Genomic DNA, 18951 nt, shown 5'->3' with positions numbered 1-18951 from the left:
GAATTAAATCACTGTTGTTAATCAGCCAGTGTCACCTAGTGACATTATGAACTGAGAGGACCTTTCCCAAGTGTCCTGCAGTATCTGAATTCCATCAAGATTAAAATAAGTTTGAAGTTCTACTTCTGAACTTACCACATTTCAAATAAAATGAAGCATAATTAATCAAGTTTTTGAAAGAACTATGACACCATAAAGGTTAAAAAAATATATAGTGTCTTTCAACACAATTTCAAATGTTTTAAGAGATTGTCCAAAAGGAATTTGCTGTTCACCAACACTGATCCAGAAGTCTCTTAAAATTTTTCAGCTTTTTAACTTTGTATTCAAAATGGCACTACTAATCCTTAAACGCATACCTATATGAGGATTAAGAGCTGTCACCAACATTAGAGACTCATTCATTAGCTTGTCGATCCTTTCTGTGTTGGCCTGGATTCCCACCACGCAGTTTTCTGTGAAGGAAACTGACGCATCCCCCAGCAGCCTGGCCGAGTGTAACACATTTTTAATCTAAGAAAGAACGAGACTTATTAAGCCTACCTTTTTTCTTTGTCCAATAACATACTATTTGCTGGTTCACAAATGAATATACAATTCAATTAACATATAGCACTCCTACAACTTGTAAAGCATCATACTCAAGAAAACAAATATGAAAGGAATTATAAACATTTCAGGGCACATAAGTCTAGAAGAGGTAAAAAGGTATAAATACAAATAACTAAAACAAAGACAGTCTATGGTGTTACAAAACACAGGTATGAAATGTTAGAGAGCATAGAGAAAGAGAAACAAATTTCAGTTGTAGGAATCGATAGAGCTCTGTTTGATGGAGAGGACTTCAATAGACAGATGGAAAGAGAATCTTCCGTGCAGCAGGAAGAGAAACAAAGATGCAGACGTCAGAAAGTTCAGCATATGTTGGAGGCAATCAGTGAAGTCAGGGCTTCCTAGTTCTTGTTTGTTTTTTTGTTTTGTTTTGTTTTGTTTTGAGGTGGGAGGTAATTAGGTTTATTTCTTTCTTCCTAGAGGAGGTACTGGGGATTGAACCCAGGACCTTGTGCATGCTAGGCATGCGCTCTACCACTTGAGCTATAGCCTCCACCCAGGGCTTCCTAGTTCTTAATGATCAGCATGTTTATTATGCTTAACAAAACAAATATTCCACGGTCACTTGAAAATAACCTTTCACACAGTATTTTAAAACAGTATAAAGTCTGTTTTAGCTTTTTTTTGTTCTTTTTAGTAATATTCCCAATAGATAGTAAGACACGTATCTACATCCTAATCCCTCTGGTCTGAAACCCCAGGGTCTGAAAACCAACAATGGACTCAAGGAGAAGGAAAAGAACGTCAAGGTTTAACTCGATACCAATGATTTTATTACATGGCAAATGTTGATTATCTTGACTTATTTTCTACTAAAAACAAAACAGGCTTTTGTTTTTAAAGAAAAAATTAGCAAGACATTTATTGTTTTGCACTGTTTTTGCCAGGCAGTTGGTGTTAACTGTTTGGAATCTGACCTGAAAGCAAAAGCTTATTGGTCTGAGACGTACTTTGGCCTATTTTTCTATTTTACACTAGAATGTACATTCCATAGACGCAAAAAAAATCTGTCTTCTTCATTGTTCTATCACTAGCAACCAGTACAGTGCCTGTTACAAACTAATAATCAATATTTGATGAATACACTGAATGAATGTATTTAATATTTGTCATTCATGTTCTTATCAAATTGAAATCAGACTGTACACCAGATACACACTGGAAATAAGCCTCTAATATATATTTAGATACAATACCTTACACAAGTAAAGGACTCTAAATGATAACAGCTCCCTTATCTGAAGTTGGGGAAACTGGATGAATGATGATGCCATCTTGTTCCATCTTCATAAAGATGAAGGAAAAAGAACAGATTTAGCAGACACAATGTTTTCAAGGTATATGGAAGAGATAAAACCAATGGAAGAAAGCCTTGGGGGGCGGGGAGGGGAGAGAAGCAGAGAGCGTGCTGAAGAAACCAATGACAAAGAGTGTTTCAGGAGGGGAAGAGTCAAGGTCAGATGTTAGCCATGGCATGTCTACTGGACTCAAGAGGTCACAAGTGCTATGAGAACAATTCATATACAAGTGCAGGGATGGAAGGCAGACTGTAGTGTAAATAAAAGTGAGAATGGGTCTTCCTTTAAAAGGGTTGAATTCAGAGAGAAGAAGAAAGCAACAGCATAAGAAGGAGACAGGCTGGAGGGAGGGTTTCCTTCCTCTTTTTTTTTTTTTAAACAGAGTAGACTGGAACATATTTCTAGCTACTGGCATCCCCAGTGGCAAGGGACAAGGGAGAAACCTATATCCCACTTCTGGAATTTTTCTTTCCATTAAAAAAAGCAAACCATCAAATTACTTAAGCTAAAAGTCACCTATCTAAATATTCAGGATTAATCCTCTAACATTAATGTATGCTTGATTTCCAACTGCTACCTTTATCATTCAAGTACCTCATGAACTTTAAGAAAGCTTTATGAAAGACAAAAACCAAGACCACTAACCTTCAGTTAAAGACATTAAAAGTCAAATTTAAAGCTTACCATCATTGGCTTGAAAACATTCAACTCAAAATGTCCATTGCTGCCTCCAACAGTAACAGCGACGTGATTCCCCATGACTTGGGCTGCAACCATGGTCATTGCTTCACACTGGGTGGGGTTCACCTTGCCTTCAAGAAAACCGCCAAGGAAAGATACCACATCAAACACAACTGTGGCTTGAAGTATGAGTTAAGATTAGGTTTTATGTCAAATAATCCAGAAAAGAAGGAAATATAACTTCATTAAAAAAAGTAAGACATATAATAAAGCAAGGACCCAACCATATCTGTGGGGCCAACCTTACCTAACGAGCCAAAACCCAAAATGAAAAATTTAAGATGCATTTCGTATAATTCATTTTTATGCAACCCATGCTGATCACTTTAACAGTGTGCTCTAGAACTCTATGGGCTTTGGATCATGAGAAAGGCTTTGGATCATGAGAAAGAACTATCAAACATTTTCTAATGTGGGAATCAAAATATATGCTGCTAACTAAAACTCTTTTCTCCTATATTGTTGGGTGATGTTCCTAGGAGCCCTGATTGAAGGCGGCCCACAAAGACATTCTGAAACACATACGCCATACATGTCCCCATCCACTTGGGGATCATGTTAAACAAAAGTAGACCCGCTTTGTAGATGAGAATGCCTGGGTTCTAGTCAAGTTCCAGCTCTAACATTTACCAGCTATATAATTACCTGGCATGATACTGCTTCCTGGTTCATTTTCAGGCAAAATCAGTTCTCCCAGACCTGAGCGAGGACCAGAACCCAGAAAACGAATGTCATTTGCGATCTTCATCAGACTACAGGCAGTAGTGTTCATGGCTCCACTGAGCTCAACCAAAGCATCATGAGCAGCCAGAGCTTCAAATTTATTTGGAGCTGTGACAAAAGGCAAGCCTGAAGAAAAAGTAACCTGTATGAGTTAACAGGTAAAATTAAACATTTTTCTAATATCAGCAAGTTAAACAGAAAGTGCCAATACATGAAAAGCAAAAACAGAACAAAATACAATTTTTACTTCAGAAAAAAATGCTTAAGACTCAAGCTTCGTCTACATTATTCAAAAAGTCTCTAAGAAGCAGAAAGAAACTGATGATATCAGCACACTGAAAGGATAAAAAAACAAGTACAATAAATATATTGAAAGAAAAAAACACTATCCTACAGGAAACACATGTGTATGATGTCTGACTACACTTGAGTAAAGATGAAAAATAGGTAAAATTCACTCTGCTTTATTCCACACCCCCTTCTTTGTAACCTCCCTCCCCCATTTTAGGCATTCTGTTCCCTCCTCTGGCCCGGGCCCACAGGATCCTGAGAGATTAGGGGACCCAAAAGAGTTAGACATTCTCAATCTCTCCCATGTTCAAATTTTTAAAGATCTACACATTCTAAACCCTATAATACAATTTCTCTCAATTAAAATCTGATTAAAAAACAAATCTCTAGTAAGTAAGAATGAGCACTGTATAATTATCTCAACCCTAACCCCCGGCAACATCTGTATCTTAGTAAGAGTTTTCTGGAGATGACAGCTCTAATGACAATTCTCATTACTGAGCATAGTATTCCACTAAAGAAAAGAAAATTCAAAAAAGTCATTAATTCAAAAAAACTCCACAGCATGCCACAGAAAAAAAAGAATTAAGCCTGTCAATCACCAACATATTTATCACTCAAATGAATTTCTCAACCATTAGTTGATTTTCCCTGCTTTGAAAATGAGTATTCAAAACATCTTTAAAGAGAAAATAACTGCATACTACCTGATAGTAAACAAAGTTAACACCAACAGATTTTAATTACATGCTGTGTGAACTCACGGATGGAAAACTTTTAAAAAGCAAGAGGATTAACACTATAACTTCTGAAACAGACATAAAGCACATACATGTTCAATGGGAAAATATTATTTCTAACTTTAAATTTCTAAGATTCAAAGCAGAAACACCTGGTAAAAATACAGACTAGTATAATGGAAATGAGTAATAAATCGTATTATCACTTACCTGTGAGTGCAGACACTTTGGCAGCAACCTTTTCCGCAAAGCCAATTCTCGTATTTAAACCCGTACCGACAGCAGTGCCCCCAGCTGCGAGCTCGTAGATTCTTGGCATGGCAGCTTTTATTCTTGTTATTGCATATTTCACTTGCTGAACATAACCACTAAATTCCTGAAAAGAGAAAAAAATTAAAGTGAGAATATGTAATTTCCTAATGGCTTATGAGTTACTCTAACTGCATTAAACAGAAGTTTTTAAGAAACCCGTCTCAAGTACAAAATAAGCTACCAAGTGGTATTTATGCTATTTTAATTCATACGACAAGCAAAGAATAGGGGAGAAAGAGGATTTATAAACCTATCAGGTAGATAATGTCACTGATGATAACATGTGGCCTGGTGATAACTAGTCTTCTAATAGAAAGCAAAGAAAAACAACATAGGAAATAAACTTAAAAAAAAAAAAAAAGAACAACTGTCCTAAATTATTGGTTTATTTGCAAATAATTTATTTTTTGGTGTACCTCAAATCACTTTGAGAAAGACAAAACCTGAATCCCCTCAAGAAAAAAACCAAACATAGAAATATCCTCCATACAATTTCAGTTAAAACACTTGACAGGGAATTCGAGGATGTTTTATAGGGACTCAAGAAGCTAAGTGACTCACTGAACAGCATAAGAAGGTAACAGGATAAAGACAGACTATAGCTTCAAGATGCATTCTAATTCCGCTATTAATGCCACACTGGTTCCCAAAGTATAACATTCTAAGTAACCACAGAATTTATCATGTTGAGAACACAGCAGGGGCCCTATTAAGAACTATGCAGGGACAGAAGGCACAAACTGGAACTCAACTGAGCAAGCCAGGATATATGATTATAAGAAATCTATCTTTTTTCCTGCCTAAAAACACAGAAAAACCTTGAATACTTTTGATTAGTACTAGGATTTCATACTGCGCTAAAGAAAACATTTTAGAAGATACAGCTTCTTTCAGGTAGACCTGATCCATCTGATCTGATGTCACTTATGTACATAACAGCTGGATTTACTTAAGAAATATATTTTTTTATTGGGGAAAAAAATTGCAGTCAAAAAACTCAAAACACAATTCCAATAAAACCAAGTATACATGCTTCTGATAAGGTAAAGTCAAACAGAAAAATGTGACTTTCCGTCATAATATTCAGGGTGATGATTTTACATGGGAGGCTGAGTCATGGCCCAAACGGACCTGAGCACACAATGGTTTTTCCAACATGTGAGACACACACAAAAAAGAAAAATGTTAGAAAACAAAGGGATACTTAAAAGTTTCAAAAACATATACTGTATCTCCTTAGAAATTATGCATGTTATTAAGAGCCAATGATACAAAGAGAAATAAGGCAGTCTTAAGAAGCAACTTAATTTAATGAGCTCAATTTGGTCATATCATCTGTATGTCAATTAATCATTTCTAGTTTTCCTCACCCCTTTCGTGACAAAGTTAAGCTAAGTGATCAAGCTTTTTTCAATGTTTGCTCTTATCTGAACTTCAAATGAAATCTTTCCAAGTAAGCAGCAGTCAAACTCTCACCCTCACCTGAATTTCTACAGAACTATTATTTAATAACCATCATTTGATACTTGGCATATATAACCATCTATTGATATAGAACTTGTGTGTGTCTTACTTCCCAAACTGGAGTAAGCTTACTGAGACAAAACTGTTCCCTGTATTTCCTTACATTTCCTTTGCAATGTATACTATTACAGTCTTTAAGGTATCAATAAAGAAACATAAAAATATAATAAAGAAACGTAAAAATACAATCAAGAAACTCCAAAATACTGGTATTTTGGAGAAGAGAGTATGTGGCCAAAACAATTTTAAAGAGTAAAGTATGCCCCATTTAATCATTTTAAAATCAATTTTTAAAGAACCTACTAATTTAGAGTAAGAGAGAAAAGGAAGAAATGATAATGATACTGAGGAAGATGATGATGATGGCTAACACCAATATGTGCTTATAATGCATCAGGAATGGTTCTAAGCATTCTCCATGAATCAGCTTATTTGAACCTCGTAACTATACTAGGAAAGAGATAATATTTTTCTCATTTTAGCGCTCAGAAAACTGACACACGTAAAGGCTCAATAATTTTCCTAAGGTCCAATAGCTTGCACATAGCAAAGCTAAGACTTGAACTCAAGCAGACTGACGTGAAGTCTGGCTCATAGCCAGGATGCTCTGCTCTTCTCCTAAGTGGATGCCAAGAAAACTATGGACTGATTAATGCAGAACCATCTCTGCCACTGAACTGAATTGTTATAAATCTGGTTTCTTAAACCAATGTGGTTTAGAGGGTAATCTCTATTTTGGCCATTTGTATGAAGCCCACAATTGAACCAAAAGTAATCACACTCCTCTACCTGCCCAAGAGTAAGTGGAACAGCGTCCTGTGTATGAGTACGCCCAATTTTGATGATCTGGGCAAACTCTTTGGATTTTGCATCGAGAGCATCACGTAGCTTCTGCAATCCTGGCAGCAGTACTTCATGAACTTCTATGGCAGCAGCAATGTGCATTGCTGTGGGAAAAGTATCATTGGAGCTCTGTTGAAAAATTTTCAAAAGAAATGTAAAATATTAAATCAGAGGCAACAAAAAACAAACTTGAATGTCTCAATTTAAAAATCTCACTAAATGACTACTCAAAACTCGGTATATTTTGTACTCAATGCCATTTACGTATGGCAAGTGACATAGGATCAAATACGACGCAACCTGATTTCCTTTGTGGGAGGTGTTTAGGTTGGTATTACATACACCACCTATAATGAATGTTTATTATATATTATCATCATATCTGCTTACTAATAAATGACAGCAAGACATAGAGAAGTACAGCTAGCAGATGCATGTAAGACCAGCAGTAACAAAACATTGAGTTAACTTAGTCTTCTCCAAAATCCACGGTCTCAGTCTAATCATGAGAAAATAGCAGACAAACTCATACTGAGGTTTCATTCATTCATTCATTCCATTCTACAAAATACTCGACCACCGCTTTCAAAAGTGAGGAAGACGAAAGACAAACTCTCACAGATTAAAGGATCCTAAGGGGATATGATGACTAAATACAATGTGGAACATGGACTGGATCCTGGAAGAGAAAACGAACATCGATAGAGAGCCAGGGAAATCCTAGCAAAGCCTGTTTAGTTAAGAGTATTGTAACAATGCTAATCTCTTAGCGGGATAAGTGTACAGGGATATGTAAAATATTCAATATTAAGGGAAGTTGGGTGACGGGGTCTACAGGAACTCTTTGAAATATCTTTGTAATTCTTATAAATAATTTTAATTTCAAAACAGAGTTTATAAAATATAAAGCAAGCAATAAAGATATACATATATACTAAATTCAGGTGTCCTAAAAGTGATTTTTCCCCCTAAAAGTAATTTTTATGAATTTTAAGACACATACCCAAGATTCCTAGGAAAAATAAGAATATATAAGAAGTCCTTTCCATTACAGAACATAAGCAGAATGAACACTGTGTCAAAAGTTAATGCCTATTCACAAGGAAAATCTCAATTTATAACAAAGAAAAGAAGAGTTCGTATACTGACCTGGCTTTTATTAACATGATCGTTGGGATGCACAGGTTTCTTGCTGCCAAGTTCACCTCCTAGCATTTCAATCGCCCTGTTGCTAATGACTTCGTTTACATTCATATTTGTCTGGGTTCCTGATCCAGTCTGCCACACCACAAGAGGAAAATGATCGTTTAATTTACCTTCAGCTACCTGCAGAAAAAAATGTTAAAAAATAAATTAAAAAAATAAGAAATATTCAGTATTCATTTAACTACCACTTTTAATCAAATACAATTAAGCTGGCCTCATTTATAATATCTTAAAGACATTCACTTTGTTCGTATGCTATTGATGGTACCATATAGTTCGTGGTTGTCCAGCAAACTGAAGCTTCTGCAGCATCACTTTTTCTAACCACTGCTACTTTAAAAGGCGAAAGATTATCTGTTGTGACGTATAACAATTTCACTGATTGCAAATGAAACTGAATCAAAGTGATCTTTCTTCTATTTCTCCATCTGCTTCCTCTAGAAATATCCAGATAGGGCCACCTGTTAAGGCTGGTAAACATGTTAAGCCTCTAGATAAATTTACTGTTGGTACTTGGCAGGAATATCCAACAGATGTTACTGCCAGAGTCAGCATGATAACGAATGAGTGACTTAACAGTGTGACTTCACTAACAGCTACTGCACGCCACAGATGTCTGATGAGTAGCACCCTCCTAGCATAGATATAAACATCATCTAGATTTGTTCCTATTTTTGTCATATTTTTGTACTTTTAGTTAATTTATTAGTTTTTGAATTGTAAGCTTTCTAAGAGAGTGGGTGCTTAACTTCATCTTTAGGAATGATTTTAGCTTAAAAAAAATCAATAGGCACTTTAGAAATCAATTACCTTAGACACGGTTCACTTCAAAGTAAAACTTTTTTGTATAAAAATAAATAGGTGATCAGTGTAAAGAATTCTGAGAACTGAGAAAAGCATAACAGTCACCACAGTTCCACCCTCACAAATAAAGAGAATCAGCATTTTGGCGTCTCCTCCTAGTCTCTACTTCAAGTGATGGGAGTATACGTGTAGATATAGAAAAACACATTTTATGTTCATTTTTTCTAAACAAAACTAGGATCATAAAGTACATTCATTTTGCGATCTTTTCTCCCCACTTCTTCCATGGTAGGCTTTGTTCTATGACATTCTTTAAAAAACTAAACTACTATGGCTTCACAATGTAATTTACACAGTCTAATTTATTATTATTATAAATAGTAGGAGTGGGGGGGGTAGCTCAGTTACAGAACTCATGCTTAGCATGCATGAGGTCCTGGGTTCCATCCCCAGTATCTCCATTAAAAAACAAACAAACAAACAAACAAAGGTGGGGGATGGGTATAGCTCAGCAGCAGAGCATGTGCTTAGCATGCACAAGGTCCTGGGTTTGAACCCCAGTACCTCCATTAAAAAAAAAAGAAGCTGAAGGTAGAAATCTAAAAAATAAACAAACAAACAGTACTGCAAAGAACATTATATACTGAGCTTTAAAACTGTTATCTCTGTCTGCTTCCTTAAGCAATTATGTTATTAGTGGAATAGTGAAATTATATTCTCCATACATATTATCAAATAACCAATTAGCTTTAAAAGGAATCATTTATACATAAAATAAATCAAATACATAAGTTTAAAGGGTATCTCGTCAAAAAGTTTTCTTAAACTATATAAATTATAAGCAAAGAGAATTGAAAATAAAAGGTCATCCAGCAAATTTGCCACAAAATAGTATTTTAAGCACCATATTAATAACCTTACCAAACAATAATGCTGCCACCCTACCCTGAAATTCATTAACTCAGGGATTCACAGTGCCCCTTTCCTCCTGCCAGAGCTTGCCATCATCCAGGGGATAATACGGGTCTGATGCCATTAAGTAAACATATTTATCACCTCTTACCTCATCTGCTGCCTTCATTATTGCATTAGCAATCTTTGGATCAAGACCATAATCCTGGTTTACTTCAGCAGCTGCTCGCTTCAAGATGCCAAAAGCTTTAATAACTGGGATCTAAAATTAATCAGAAAAATATCTCAAATTTGCAATTTCAGTTAAGCACGAAAGTTTAAGATTACTACTTTATGCAGGTGCAAAGACTGCATGTAAAACAATAACTTAAGTAACACTACGACCCTAAAATGCTTAGAATGTAGAGGAACATTAAAGATAGGTATATAAAAGATATAAGGTATACTAGATGAAGATAAGCATATAAAAGCCAAGAATCATCATTTATCTACTTGTTCAGAGAACCAAACAAAAGCAAGTACATTGATTTTTCATAGATATGTGTGTATGCCCCACGCACTTATATACACATACTCACACATACACAATATATCATTCACCCTATTTTTAATATGACATTATAACATGTTTTTATTTCATATATTTAAAAATTAATGATAATCATTTCACCAGCCTACTTCATTATTTTCTCTTATTGGATCCCATGCTACATTATAATTTTTCCTTCTCTTTAAAAAAGTAAAAATAGCAAATAAAATAGAGGTAGCAAAATGGTGCTGGGAAAACTGGATAGTCACATGCACAAGAATGAAACTGAACACTATCTTATACCATACACAAAAAATGAACTCAAAATGGATTAAAGACTTGAACATAAGACCTGAAACCATAATACTATGTTTATTGGTGGTAAGCTCCTTGACATCAGTTTTGACAAGGATTTTCTGGATAGATCCAAAAGAAAAAGCAGCAAAAGCAAAACTAAGCAAATGGGACTACCTTAAACTAAAAAGCTTCTTCACAGCAAAGGAAACCATCAAAAAAAATGAAAAATGAAACCGATTGAATGGAAAAAAAATACTTGCAAACCATATATCAGATAAGGGGTTAAAATCCAAAATATATAAAGAACTCGTACTAATCAATAGGAAAAAAAAGTGATTAAAAAATGGGCAGAGGATGTGAATAGATATTTTTCCAAAGAAGATATACAAATGGCCTATAGACACATGAAATCATCAGAAAAATGCAAATTAAAACCACAATGAGATATCACCTCACATCTGTTAGAATGGCTTTTATCAAAAAGATAACATATAACAAGAGTTTGCGAGGATGTGAAGAAAAGGGAAACCTCGTGCACTGTTGAGAGGAATGTAAACTGGTGCAGCCACTATGAAATACATTATGGAGGTTCCTCAAAAAATTGAAAATAGGTGTACTGTCTGATCCAGCAATCCACTACTGAGTATTTACCTGAAAATAAAAACACTAATTCAAAAAGACACATGCATCTCCATGTTCACAGCAGCATTATTTAAATAACCTGTGGCCATCAATGAATGAATTGATAAAGATGTGGTAAACATACAATGGAATATTATTTGGCCATTAAAAAGAATGAAATCTTGCCATTTACAATGTGGATGGATCTTGAGGGCATTATGCTTAATGAAATAAGTCAGACAGAGTAACACAGATACCACATGATCTCAATTTTATGTGGAATTTAAGAAACAAAACAAACAAACAGAAAACCAAGCTTACAGATACAAACTGGTGGTTGTCAGGGGTAGCAGGTGGATGAAATGTAACGAAGAGGTTAATAGGTACAAACTTCCAGTTATAAAATAAGTAAGTCACGGGGGTGACTTACAGTACAGCATAGTAACTACTGTTAATAATACTGTATTGCATATTTGAAACTTGTGGAGAGATTTTAAGACCTCATCACACACAAAATTTTTTTTGTAACTACATATGGTGATGGATGTTGACTAGATTAATTGCGGTGATGTACACAAATACTGAATCACTATGTTGTACACCTGAAACTATATGTTATACATAAATTATAGCTCAATTAAATAAATAATTGAATAAATAAATAATATAATGGGATTATATATTTAACTGCTAATTAGTATGAAATAGTTACTGATTGGGTATCATTTCATCCCAAAGCCAAAAAGCATATTTTAGTTAGTCAGTAAAGCCTGGACACTCCTCTCGGAATAATTTTTTTTTAAACCCAGAGTTCTATAGACCTAAAGATGATACCTTCTGACATATATATATTCATAAAACCGTATGTCAAACCCTTTTAGTCTGCAAATTTTTCGACATTCTACACCGAAGTACCTCACCAAATTTAAAAGGATCAACTGAGTAATTTTGATGAGGTTTCAATGAAGTAATACCTGGTTTTCCATAAGAAGTAAAATTATGTGTCCTTGTCAAAATTAATAATACAGACTGTGGTTTAGATAGCATACCATATCTGAATGGAAAAAAGAGAAGGAAGAAAGGAAGGGTAAGGAAGAGGGTGGTAAATTAATAAAAAAGAAGCTCTAGTCTTCAGAGGGAAATAAAAGTGGAAAACAAAAAGTAAGAAGTAAGACACACTGAACCTGGGCCACACAGAGGATAAACTGAGGGGCAAACAGGAAAGGAAATAAAAACAGAACATTTTTATTCTGAATTTTAAGAAATTAAAATTAAAACATTATGTTTTACCCAAACGAAATGGAGAAAAATGGCACATGGCATTATAAACTTTAAAACTTTACACATGAAAACAAATGAGAATTTATATTTCTACAGGAACACTGTAGTCTAACCCTAACCCTAACCCACTGCCAGCCAAAGTCATAAACTAATGCGAACCAACTCTGGCTCCTGGAATCAAGTGACTGAGCCCACAGTGTTTGTGGGCTCATAAAAATGAAAAAGGGTCACAGCACAGCATTTCACTGAACACAATGGTAAATGTATCATGAGACAAAAGAAGGGTCTCATTACTCTTCATTTACTCACGTTAGCAGTTCATGATCGTTTTTGGTTTTGTTTGTCTATGGACCTCAGGTACAAAGGGTTGGGTTTAATCATACTACTTAGTTCAAGGCACATAGAGTCTGCTTTATATTTAATATAGTTCAGGAAATTAATCCAGATGAAGCCAAATGTGAAAAAACTGACAATGCATGTATCCATCTTTCACAGACACCTGTCCAGATCCAAACAACTGCCCAGCAGCAGCAATCACACACCCCTGGAACCACACACCTTGCTAGTTGAAGAAGGAAAATCAAAACACGAGCCATGCTTATTCCAATCAATACTGGTTAAGACTGATCTCTCTCATCTCAGGAGCTGAACTACATGAGAATATTTAAAGATCAGCTGCTGCCCTCTGTCACTCAACCATGTAGTCTGATCCTGTTTACCTCACCATTAAACTGGCTACGGGTGGCCGTAACAGAGATATTCTTCTAAGAAGATTCTGTTGCCTCTTGTAAAATTGTATGAATCTGTCAAGTTTCAGTCTTGAAGCCTTAGGAATGAGCTAATTTATGAAAGTTAAAATTATTATAAGATAAAAGTATATTTAGAAGATAAGTGTTAAACAGTATCTCACCAGATGAAGCCTGGTTACTTCCAGGCTTACCTGCCTATCCTGCATTCCTGCACTGACTATTTTTCATACTCCAACTGGGCTCCAGTAGGTTCTATAATATATTTCATCAGTTCTTTTCACAGTTTAACATCTCTGAAATCAGGATGCATCTTACAGTCAATGACATGCCACGACTTCAACTGACAGTCTTTTTCTTCCTTAGTAGTACATGTCAGTTCTGACTGAGGCCATCTTAGATTTAACGGAATATGGTAGAATGTTTTCTGATCACTAAATTATTCACGTGGCAGTCAACGAATACTTATACATTACCTATTATATGCCAGACATCATGACAAACAGTATTTTTATGAATTTGTATTTACTTTTCTAGAAACTGAAGCCAAAACAATAGAAAGTATAATATTAAAGAAAAATCTTTTTCTTGTAAATAAGTTTTAAAAATCAGTAAAAACAAAAATTTTATCAAAATTAAAAATGTTCACAAACTGCAAAATTCTAATAAAAATATGAAAAATCCAAGCAAGAGTGAAAGATAAATCACTTAGTTCTATCAAATAAAAATCCAAAATATTCAAAATCACAGCTCAAAGTAATAGCATACAAACTTCAGAAAGTTCTCAGACCTTTTAATAAGAAACATATTATTCACAAAGCCAGCTCTCTAATAACTTTACAATTTAACTCTGCAAAATACTAATTTTTAAGGTAAAATGACCCATTCAAAATGAGCCAACATTTCCACAAAAGCCACTTACTGGCATGCGTTCTGTCACACCTCCAATCTTAAAGTTCATTGTAGATCTCACAGTCTGGGCACCGTAATACTTATCATTTGGGACCTTGAGCTCACCAAAGGTATCATATTCTATCCGAAAAGAATTTTGGCTTGCCTAAAGATAAAGACAAGACACTGTTAAACCTTGAAAAGAAACCAAGTATCAAGAGAAGTAGCGTCATACAAGGGAAACATCACGTAAGGGAAAATAAACCTCAGTAAGCACCCAAAAGACAAAAAACTTCATTCTGATTTTCATTCTACTCCCCCACCTCCAGCTTTCTTCTTGAGAAATTTTTGCCACACAAGTTTATTAATATAGATCTTAAAGATACATTATAGAGTTTATATACTATGCACATGATAAATACAAAGAAAGCTTTTGAAGTAAAAATAATAATCTTTTCTAATTTAGGAGTATGCCTATTATTGGTCAAGCTCTGACCACTTCAATGTACTTAGGTTAATGTCTGTTTTATTGGGAACTTTGGAAAGTGACCCAAGAATGATACTTTAAAATTTGTAACTATTATATATTTAAAGAAAGCTCAACTGTGGTCTACAAATATTGTGCATGAGAGAGAGCTTAGAGCAAGCTTAGAGCAATACAAACGGTCCAGGCTTTGCAGTGAGACAGCCCATCACTTGGCAGCTGTGTCACTGTCAACAAGCCAGCTATTCTCATCTATAAATTACAGTAAATGTACAGACAAGGGGACTGGGCTAGCCAGTTCTTAATCTTTTCAAGGTGATGGAACCTGTAGAGAATATGAGTAAAGCTATGGATCCTCTCTCTAGAAAAATGACCATAAATTCATAAATGATCTTATGTAAGATTTTAGGGAGTTTATAGCCTGAAGCCAATCCACTCTCCAGGACAAGAACCCATGACCCAAAATCCCTTTCATGGAGAACTTAGGATTCTGCCAAGTACAATTTATACTAATTAAGAAAACAATAAGACATTTGGAATTTATATATGATACTTTATATTAAGCAAGTTTCAGATACTCAGAAGTTTAATTAGTGTTCATCTTGCATTAATTATAAAATAAACATGGTCAGATGATTCAAAAGATTTAAAAATACCTAGCCAAGTATTTTATTTTAGGAAACAGTCCTCTGAAAAGGAAAAATTTAATTCTGTAGTTGTCCCCTGGGACTAGAAAGATTTACAAAACCCTTTATATGTTATAAATCCTTTTAGATTGCATGCAAAGAAAAATATACTGTACGTAGTTAGAAATATAGGAGTATAATCTACGAGGTATATTTTTTTTTATGCCTAAAAGTCTCCAGAGGAGGGGAGTGGTCAAGATGTCCAAGTTACAGAGCAACTACTGATGAGTAAGGCCGGAAGATTAGCAGAGAAGATCTTCCACAATTATAGACATAAAGGAACCATGGCAAATGGGTAGGAGGAGTGGAGACACGATAAAATCAAGACCTAAACCAGAGGTGGGCGACCCACAAACTAGAGGATAATTACAATTGCAGAGGTTCTCTCCAAGTAGCAAGAGGGCCAAGCCCCACGTCAGGTTTCCTAGCCCAGGGGTCCTTCTGGGAAAAAGAGCCCCTAGAAATTTTGGCTTTGAAGGCCAGTGTGACCTACCTTTGGCCAGAGGGCTGTGAGAAATAGAAACTCCACTCTTGAAGAGTGCACGTAAAATCTCATAAGGACTATTACTCAACTATAGCTATAAAAAGAATGAAATCTTGCCATTTGTAACAACATGAATGGACCTAGAAAATATTATGCTAAGTGAAATAAGTCAGACAGGAAGACAAACACCATCTGATTTCACATATATGTGGAAACTAAAAAACAAAACAAACACATAAAATAAAACAGAAACAGACTCATAGATAAAGAGAACAAACAAGTGGTCGCAAAAGGAAGAGACACAGGAGGATGAAATAGGTGAGACACATTAAGAGGCACAAACTCTCAGTTTTAAAATAAGTCAGTCATGGGGATGTAACGTACAGCATAGGGAATACAGTCAATAACATTATAGTAGCTTTTTATAGTGACAGATGGTAACTAGACTTATGGTTATCATTTTATAATGTATAAAAATATCAAATCACTATGTTGTATCCCCATTAAAAAATGGGCAGAAGACCTGAACAGACATTTTTCCAAAGACATCCAGATGGCCAACAGGCACATGAAGATGCTCAACATCACTAATCAACAGGGATATGGAAATCAAGGCCACAGTGAGGTATCACCTCATACCTGTGAGAATGGCTATCATGAAAAAGAACACAACAGGGATGTGGAGAAAAGGGAACCCTTGTGCACGGCTGGTGGGAATGTAAATTAAAGCAGCCACTACGGAAAACAATACGTAGGTGTCTTAAAAATCTAAAAATAGAACTACCATATGACCGAGCAATTTTACTTCTGGGTATATATCCGAAAAAAAAGCAAAAGTACTAATTCAAAAAGATACATGCACCTCAATGTTCATAACAGCATTATTTACAATTGCCAAGATATGGAAGCAACCTAAGTGTCCATCAACAGATGAATGAATAAAGATGTGGTACATATATACATAAAACGAAATACTACTATTCAGTCACAAGGAAAAGAATAAAATTTTGCCATTTGCAACAACATGGATGGACTTGGAGGGTATTAATACTAAGTGAAATGAGTCAGACAGAGACAAATACTGCATGATATCACTTATAAATAGAATCTAAAAAATACAACAAATGAATGAATGTAACAATAAAAAAGCAAACTCACAGATACAGAGAATTAGATACAGAGAGCTAGTGGAGAGGCATGGTGGGAGAAGCAAGATAGGGGTAGGGGATTAAGAGGTACAAACTATTATGTATAAAATAAGCTACAAGGATATATTTTAAAATATAGGGAATATGGTCAATATTTTATAATAACTATAAATGGAGTATTAAAATGGTGAACTACTATATTGTACACTTATAATTTACATAATATTGTACATCAACTATACTTCAATAAAATGAATAACTTTTAAAAAATCACTATGTTGTTTAACAAGAACTAACATAGTGTTGTAGTTATTGTTGTAGTCAAAGTGTTGTAGTCAAAAACAAACAAACTGATAGAAAAAGAGATCAGATTTGTGGTTACCGGAGTGGAAAGCTAAGGGTAAGGGGAATTGGATGAAGACAGTCAAAAAGTACAAAATACAAAAATCCCAGCTACAAGATAAGTAAGTACCAGGGATGTAATGTACAACATGATAAATATAATTAACACCGCTATATGTTACATATGAAAGTTAAGAGAGTAAATCCTATGAGTATTCATCACAGGAAAAATTTTTTTCTATTTCTTTAGTTCTGAGTCTATATAACATGGATGTTCACTAAACTTATTGTGTCAATCTTTTCATGATGTATGTAAGTCAAATCATTATGCTGTACTTATAACCTCTGTATGTCAATTATATTTCAATGAAAATGTAAGAAATAAGTCTGCAGAGGACTGGCCTAAGCAAATAAGGAGAAGCCAATAAAAATAATCATTTACTGTGCCAGATAGCAAGCACTTTTTAGGTATCACCTTATTTGAATTTCACAATCGCCCTTGGAGATTTTACTATTATTACTCCCATCTTAAAGAAGGAGACACTGAGGTTAGGAGAGATTAAATAATCTCAGTAGATACCCCAACAGCAGCAAGGTGGAAATACTCAAATTCAGGACTGTCGGATTCTAAAAGCCATTTGGATTAACTTTTTTATCACTTCCATAAACCAAAAAACAGAGGGAGTAACTCCAGATTGGTCCACAACAATTGCTACCCTGAATAAAAGAATAAAAGAATCTGAAGATGTGGAGCTAGTTTTTCCCCAGAGTGTGGTTACACTGACACCACTGCACACCAACTTGCAGCTGGGGTTTTATATCTCAAATGCACGAATAAAAATACTTTGCATAATGATCTTTGTTTTGAATAGCAAGAAAATATCCTTGTATGTTAAAATACATTGGTGCAATACCATTATCAATGACAACAGATGGGCACATGAGCTAGGTTGTTCCTCTCCATCACCTTGTTATAAGACAGCAAATAAATGCTTGCTCCAAAGAAAGGAGACTGGTTTCAATCAGTCATTTGTGCAATCAGGTTCAATTTCTTAAATTTATATCACCACTTTTTGTGTTCAAAATTATTATATTCTCACCATAAAATAGAAGTAACTCTGTCACCTACATAACAGGTTGTTTTGATAAAACTCTGCAAAGTTATCTGGAAAGATCTAAATGAATAAGTTTTAACTATGTTCTTCAGTTTAAACTTCAGAAAAATTTAAATTCCAATTCAAGAAACAACAGCCACAATCAAATTCTAGGATCTTGACATTGACCATTAAAAAAATGCAGATGTCAGTGGTGGCTGAAATCATAATCTCAATAAATACTTCAAAAAATATACTTCCTGCCCTTATAGTGATAAAAATAAACACCCCAGATTTGTAACAACAGTGTAGTAGCTTCGCTAGCTAATAACAAACTATTCC

The 18951-nt window shown here is 34.8% G+C and overlaps 1 protein-coding gene across 2 annotated transcripts in view; it reads right to left on the bottom strand.

Annotated features, from left to right (window-relative positions):
• FH (fumarate hydratase) overlaps positions 1-18951 on the bottom strand; it is a 29976-nt gene that overhangs the window by 2529 nt on the left and 8496 nt on the right. For both annotated transcript variants that reach the window (XM_010973405.3, XM_010973394.3), the window contains exons 2-9: positions 14403-14537; positions 10158-10268; positions 8234-8410; positions 7031-7213; positions 4616-4781; positions 3297-3500; positions 2595-2722; positions 360-513 (exon numbers count right to left, since the gene is read on the bottom strand). In XM_010973405.3, coding sequence (XP_010971707.2) covers positions 360-513; positions 2595-2722; positions 3297-3500; positions 4616-4781; positions 7031-7213; positions 8234-8410; positions 10158-10268; positions 14403-14537 — 1258 coding nt within the window. The remainder of the gene's footprint in view (positions 1-359; positions 514-2594; positions 2723-3296; positions 3501-4615; positions 4782-7030; positions 7214-8233; positions 8411-10157; positions 10269-14402; positions 14538-18951) is intronic.

Source organism: Camelus bactrianus, chromosome 23, assembly GCF_048773025.1.
Source record: "Camelus bactrianus isolate YW-2024 breed Bactrian camel chromosome 23, ASM4877302v1, whole genome shotgun sequence".
Taxonomy (NCBI): Eukaryota; Metazoa; Chordata; class Mammalia; order Artiodactyla; family Camelidae; genus Camelus; species Camelus bactrianus.
This window is presented reverse-complemented; position numbering and strand designations above follow the sequence as displayed.